Source organism: Nicotiana tabacum, chromosome 20, assembly GCF_000715075.1.
Source record: "Nicotiana tabacum cultivar K326 chromosome 20, ASM71507v2, whole genome shotgun sequence".
Lineage (NCBI taxonomy): Eukaryota > Viridiplantae > Streptophyta > Magnoliopsida > Solanales > Solanaceae > Nicotiana > Nicotiana tabacum.
The window spans coordinates 84,062,279-84,069,494 of NC_134099.1; the positions used below are offsets into that span (position 1 = coordinate 84,062,279).

The 7,216-nt window shown below is 37.1% G+C and overlaps 1 protein-coding gene across 1 annotated transcript; it reads left to right on the forward strand.

Annotated features, from left to right (window-relative positions):
• Positions 1–4,834: 4,834 nt before the first annotated feature.
• Positions 4,835–5,396, forward strand: LOC107799390 (uncharacterized). Its single transcript, XM_016622497.2, has one exon. It carries the CDS (start codon positions 4,969–4,971, stop codon positions 5,311–5,313), a length of 345 nt encoding a protein of 114 aa, XP_016477983.1. The 5' UTR covers positions 4,835–4,968; the 3' UTR covers positions 5,314–5,396.
• The last annotated feature ends 1,820 nt before the right edge of the window (positions 5,397–7,216 follow it).

Consider the following 7,216-nt stretch of genomic DNA (forward strand, 5'->3'; position numbering starts at 1 on the left):
ATAGAACCCCCTTGCCATCCTGAACCTAGATCTTTTAACCATTTAGCTCGAATCCTTCCCCACCTTCTCGAATCTTCATTTGAAGATTCGAGTCAAAACTCGATCTACACCGATCGGCCCTAAATTCATACCAGACACTCCCCAGACTCCCCTCGTGACCAAACCATGCTTCGTTTGGTCCGAATCTGACCAGGGAAGCATGAATCCCGGATCTAATTTTTGGAACCTTAGGGTTCCTCGTCACTGGTCCGTATCTGGTTCAAACCGAAGAGATTAAGGTCTAATGGACCTTAATCGAAGTGTTTCTCATCTGAGAAACACTTCGATTAGAGTCCGTTCAGCCTTAAGAAAGGTCTGTTCGAGTCCAAGCTAGGGTCTTTTGATTTTTCGGGTTTTAAGGTGAGTTTGCTTTCTTTTCTTTATTTGTTTTAGTCCATGTGATTGTTCTAAAGGCTGTTCATGTTTTGTGAAATTTGTGTTTTGAGTTTTATTAACTGTGTCCTGTCCACCTTGCCCGAACCTTTGTTGTTTGATTGAGTTTCTTCTTCTACTTGTTCTGATAATGTGTATGTATGTATTTGTTGTGCAATTAGTTGAATTTCAAATTTGTATTGATTAACTGATTCCTCGGATACAATTCTGTTTGGTCAGTACAATTCAAATCATGTGTCGATACTGTTAAATGTCTGATTTTTGGCTACGATTGTATATGTTATAACTAATATAGTCGAGTCGACATGTGTCGTCAATTAGTTTTAGATGTTGAACAATAACAAATTGATCTGCTTCTGTTAAGCATTGTATGAATCAGTTAGGAATTGAATTTAGCTACTTATAGTTGTTAATCTGAATCAGAAATATAAAAAAAAAAGATTGGTTTTGTTTAGTTGCAGTCAGAATTGGAGGGCATGTGCACTTGTGCACAACATGTGCACTTGTGCACAACATGGGCATAAAGGCCTTTGTTACATTTAAAATAGTTTGACAGCATATGCTGTCAGATTATACCATGCTGCCCAATACCCTGCTTTAGTTTAAGAAGTATTAAACCTCTTTCAAAAGAGTAAGTCTGCCAGGGAATGTGATGGGGTTCTAATACTTAAAAGTTTGAGTGGAAACTGAAAAGGAGGGAGCACATGGGAGGGTGTTTTGAGATTGATGAACAGGCTGTTAAAGGGCTAAGTTTTAGGCTTATAAAAGGGGGGAAAAGGGAGACATACAGAGAGATAAGAGAGAACTGGGAGGGAATTAAGAAGAAGGAGAGCTGAAGTTCTGGGAAAGAGATACACACATACAGAAAGAGAGATACCCATAAAACACTGAGATTGAATGTTGAGAGTTTTGAGTTCTGAAAAACAGAAAACTGGAAAAGATTTCTTTTGATAACTCAAGTATAGTTTCAAAACTGAAGATTGACATTTGTATTTTGGAAAGAAAGGAGATAGGGAGAGGGATATACAGAAAGCAGAAACTGTTTTCTTCTTCCTGCTGTTTGTTCGATTCCCAGCTTGTTCAACCTGTTCAGTCAGTTCTGTTTTTCTTTCAAGTGTTAGCTGAGTTTATGGTTTGGTTTGCATTGGTTGATTCTCTTGGAATTGGTTTGTCTGAATTCTGATTCTACTCCCCTGGCTTTGTTGCTGTCATTTTGCTGCCTCTTTCTTCGTCTATAATTGCATCTTGCATTGGAGTTTGTCCTGCTGTTGTTCATCTGTTACTGCTGGTGTTTCGTTTACATTGCTGCTCAACTGACTCCCCTGCTTATTTCATTATGAGCATCTCCTCAGGTACACATTTCGAATTTGTCTGATGTAACTGATGTCGCAGTGAAAGATTGAATCGAAAGATCTGAAGGGATTATAATCATCTGTTGCTTCGCTTACAAATTTTATAACTACTGTCAAGCTGTGTAAATTTTAGTGTGTTAGTCTAGTAGAGAACACATTAGTAAGTTTGTACTTAATTAAAGTTTATGTTGATCTGAAACTGCGGTATTTGATTCGTTTAGTAGCATACAGGACGTAAATACAACTCATGGAATGTGAAACTATTTAGTACGATTGTTAAAATTAAACTCACCCTTTCAGCATGCTTTGAATAGATAGGGGCAAATGGCTGTTAAATCTAGCCAAATATAATACAGTTTTGAATCACCCAGTTTCTATTTCTTGAGGCAGTTTATAGGACTAGTTTTGAACATCATCGGTAACATCCTTTAATAAGGAATTCTATCAGTCCTGTTTAAATAAGTTAATTTAGATCCAACTTAAGGATGTTTGTTCGGATTAAGTGTTGTATTTCGTTAGCTCATATGTGATTTTTGTCAAATTAAAGCATTCTTTCATGAAATATAATATTTACTCCACTTTGTAAGTAATTAATCAGAAAATGATAAGAGTCCGGTTTAGGCCAAAGCATATACTTCAATTAGCATACATTTTCTTTCTTCTATTTCTGGGAACAAACACATTAGAAATGTAGTCGCTTTAGGATATCCTGTAAAAAATAATGAGACGAGTCTCGCCAAATAAAATGCAAATTGCGGGGCCCTCAACAACTAATCATAAAATTTAGAATTCAGGCTAGGCCGTTTAGTGAATCTCATGGCCTTCTCAAAAAATAATAACGCGTTAGACTCTTTAGGCACGACTTAATTAAATCATATTCTTAAATTCGGGTGCACATTGATGTGACCCAAATCCAAATCTCAACAAAGTCAAAATGTGTTGACGATCACGGGCGCATTGATTGTGACGTGGTTCGAGATGCATTTTCACGACGTTGCAATTCTACAAAAATAAGTGATAATGATAAAAGCGGTTTAAACTTAATAAAAACACGTAAGTCATAACATGTATTTAAATCAGATATTTAGCCATTATAAAAATTTAAGCGACCGTGCTAGAACCACGGGATTCGAGGGTGCCTAACACCTTCCCTCGGGTCAACAGAATTCCTTACTTAGAATTTCTGGTTCGTAGACTTCATTTGGATAGTCGAATATTTTTCCTCAATTTGGGATTCAAGATAAACCGGTGACTTGGGACACCAAAAGCCAAACCTTTCCCAAGTGGCGACTCTGAATTAAATAAATAATCTCATTTCGAATATTGTCACTTAAATTGGAAAAACTCTCCTCGCGCATTTTACCCTCCGGGGCGGGCGCGCAAAAAGGAGGTGTGACAAACATTGCCACTAGCTATCTTAGATAAAAACCCTACCAGACTAGTCTCACAAAGGTAGAAGTAAGGCAAGACTCGACTACCTCCTAACCTACAACCCTAATACTCGACCTCCACATCTTCCTATCAAGTGTCATGTCCTCGAAAATCTGAAGCCTCACCATATCCTGCCTGATCACCTCTTCCTATTACAAATCATTATATATGACTATATGACAATTAAAAGTTAAAAAATAACCTACTTGGAAGCTGATTTTTCAATTTTTTTTCACTCCCACGCGTTTAAAAGAAAGCACACCCACATTCTTTGCCACATCAACGTCCAGGGGTAATGACTCTCAGAAGGTTAAGTTCAAGGGAATAATAAAGACCACGAATAGTTTGTAACTAATAATCCGCGTAAGTTTAGGTGTTTTTTTATAGGTATTCTGCCATTTAAAGTGTAATAGTTACGGCTTTTGTTTTCTGAGTGTTCGAATACCTCTTTTTTGGCACTTCTACCACATCCCGCCAACATTTAGAGACGTGTATTTATAAGCGGGCGGCATCAAATGCAATTTATGTTTAAAACTAAATTGGTGTAGAGTATTGATTGAGCTAAAGCAACCTATATACAATGGTGTCAAAAGTGGAGAAGCTAAAGGCTATAAGGCCGGACTGCTCTACATTCAGCCACATCAGAGTGATCTCGAAGTGATTTTCTTCTATTTGCAGGACGAAATCGGATATAGCTGTAGAGAGCATTGCAAGCTGGCAAAGGAAACTCAAATCTGCATAGTGAGGTATAGCAAATAAGGTCACAATCAGGCAATTTCTAAATTGGGCTAAACAAAGTTGTTGGCTCACACGAGAATGTAATAGTCCATAGTTTTCTGTTGACAAAGAGAGGCTAAAGGACAATTTGACGAGGCAAATTGGATGAGGATACACCTAAGCTTAACTAAGTCAACAAAAGAAAAATAAGAAGTTTTAGTTCATAAAAAAATAAAAAAAGACAAATAAATCAAGAAATAGTGTTCCATTAAATATAGTAGGAGTAATAAATTATTCTTCCCAGTAGTTAAACTGTACTTTTCCTTATCCAATTAAAATGAAGTTTATTCATATCTTCTAGAATTTGCATCGCTAATCCTTTTTCTCATGAAAAATGCCATACAACTAGGTTCTTATCTAATTAATTGAATAAGGATATAAATTAATGATGCACGCAAAGAAACAGTCCAAATCAATGTGTTTTTTAATGAATAAACATACAAAGAACAAGTCAAGCTAGGTTTAGATTCACAAACTGTCATTTTCATAATAACAGTGTTATGGTCGATTTGTGTGCACCTCGATTAATTTTACGGGGTATGCGTTATCTCCTATTAACACAGGCATAAAATAATTTTTTCCACCAAAACTTTAATTCATCCGCACCTCGACTAGTTCAAATATATATAGGTACGTGTTATCTTCCATTAACACATGTATCGAGTAACTCTGTTCATGGAACTTGAATAAATCTGCTCCTTTCTCTAGAATGAATAAATTATAAACCAATACAAGAGCAGGACATGATTGGGGGCAAGATAAACGATAATGTCAATGTGGAAATAAATAAAAAGAAGAGATATTATTTATATAGTAGAAGAAGAAAAAGAAAACTTGGCAAACTCCCACCAAACCCCAATATATAACAAAAGAAGGTAGCCAAAGTCTTGAAATATATACTACTAATTCATTTTCTTCTTCTTCTCCTTCTCTTTCAAGTTCAAAACTAACAAAAAAACAGAAGAGAAAAAGTTTTATGGAAGGACTAATTCCATTAGTGTACAAGACCATTAAAAGGAGCAGAACTCGGCGGCGATACGAATGTCTCTCTTTTGGTGCTGCTGACAACTATAATATTGAAAACTTCTATCCAAATGGCTTCGTCAATAGTAAACAGTATGAAGTGATAGCTAGTGATAAGGTGGCTGGTGGTGGTGGACTTCAGGCACAGAACAACCGGCACCGGCGAACACAGTCCTTCCAGGTGGAATATACCGGTGGAGTTTCGCCGGAGATTGGTAGTACTCCGGCAAAGGATAAAGAACTAGTGCGTTTCAGGAGCCACCGTAGAATGTTTTCATGTGTAACTGGTGGATGGTGAAGAAAAGTTAGAGATATACCTCTTCTTATTTAGTGGCGTGCACAGAATAGGAGTACTGTCGCTCTATTGCCACAGTTGTGCTTTTAAGCAAAGAAATGAAGTTGGAAGATTTTGTGATTTATCTCAAGATTGAGGAAGATAACAAAACAACCGAGAAGAAGTCTTATGGAAATTCAATGATTATGGGAGCAAATATCATTGAGGAGACTGTATTGGGAAAAAACTGAATTTACATTGAAGGTGATGTGGCATGACACGAGGACTGGTCAAATGGTCAAAACATGATGATCAGTTAAGAGGCACGAGTGACAACAGATACGGGGAAAGGAAAGCTAAATAGGCACGAGAGGCAATTCGAATAATACAAGCTTCGTACCTATTTAGGTCATTTAAAGCCAAGAGATCAGAAGGCATTGAAGACATGGATATGATGACGAAAAGGAGTCCAAATTCAATATTAAATACCCAATACGTTAGAGAATTGGTATTAAATAGGAATGATTGTGTAACGTCTTATTTAATGTCATTTATTGCTCATAATTGTCTCATTAAGACTAAGGTATTACTCCTTTACTTAGAATCAACTATAAAAGGAGGAGGTCTCGTCATTTGTAAGGACAGAGGATATCATCAACATTACATTGGAATACAAACCTATTTACTGCTTATTTGTCATTCTCAAAAAGTCTATTATTTCTTTTTCGTCTCCTGATTATCAGTAGCCCGAATTTCTATTTGTCTTTAGCTTTGACCAAAGAATCATATTTTTGGTTAAACAAATTGGTTCCGTTACCGGGAAACTGATAATTTTTTCTTTGAAGCTACGTTTTATTCGTCTTTATCAACATGTCAAACAAAAACAACAACAATAACAGTGATAACACATTGGGAAACCATGAAAATCAAATCCATCAAAATCAAGGAGACCTACCGAACATTAACGTGGTTCCCTCCCCTCCAGATTCACCATGTCAATCTCGTGAAGGCACTCCTGCTCCTGAATCCCGTGCTGATCAACAAGAACAATCTGAACATTTTGAAGGAGGTGCAAATGAAGCTTTACAAAAGCTAATTGATGCACAGGTCGGCAAAGCTCTTCAGGCTCTAGTTAGTCGATTGCCTGCTACACCACCCACACCAACTCCTAATAATAATACATTGGAGAATCCTCGTTTTGGTCTTGTTAATTCTGGAAATGGAGGAACCACCAGTGAACCACAGGAAGGGGGACCAGGTAATTCAAATAATTCCTATTTGCAAAATTTAGTACTAACCTTGCAGAAACAGATTAAGGAACAAAATGAGCGTATTGAGCAAATCCCTGGAGTTCCGCCTGTAATAAAAGGAGTAGACATGGACAAATACTCACAACAACCTTGGAAGCCAAGTGCTGCTCCCCTTCCAATTCTGAAAAAGTTCAAAATGCCTGACATCCCGAAATATGATGGTACTACAGACCCACGTAACCACGTGACTGCATTTACAACAAGCGTGAAAGGCAACGACTTGACCAAACAAGAAACTGAATCAGTACTGGTCAAGAAATTTGTAGAAACACTCACCAAGGGTGCATTAACCTGGTATTCTCTTTTATCTGAAAATTCTATAAATTCTTTTGCTGAGCTTGCAGATTCTTTTATTAAAGCACACTCGGGAGCTCAAAAGGTTGAGAAAAGAATGGAAGATATTTTCAAAATCAAACAAGGGGATTCAGAGTTGCTCAGAGACTTTGTTGATAGATTCCAGCGTGAAAGAATGACTCTACCCCGTGTACCTGACAACTGGGCTGCAATAGCTTTTGCAAGTAATTTAAATGACAAAAGTTCTGAAGCCACGAGAAGACTCAAAGAAAGCCTTCGAGAATTCCCTACAACCACGTGGAATGATGTTTACAATAGGTACA

What these genes read in the sequence shown, in the direction of transcription:
- LOC107799390 (XM_016622497.2), top strand. Translation starts at nt 4,969, where the DNA reads ATGGAAGGACTAATTCCATTAGTGTACAAGACCATTAAAAGGAGCAGA.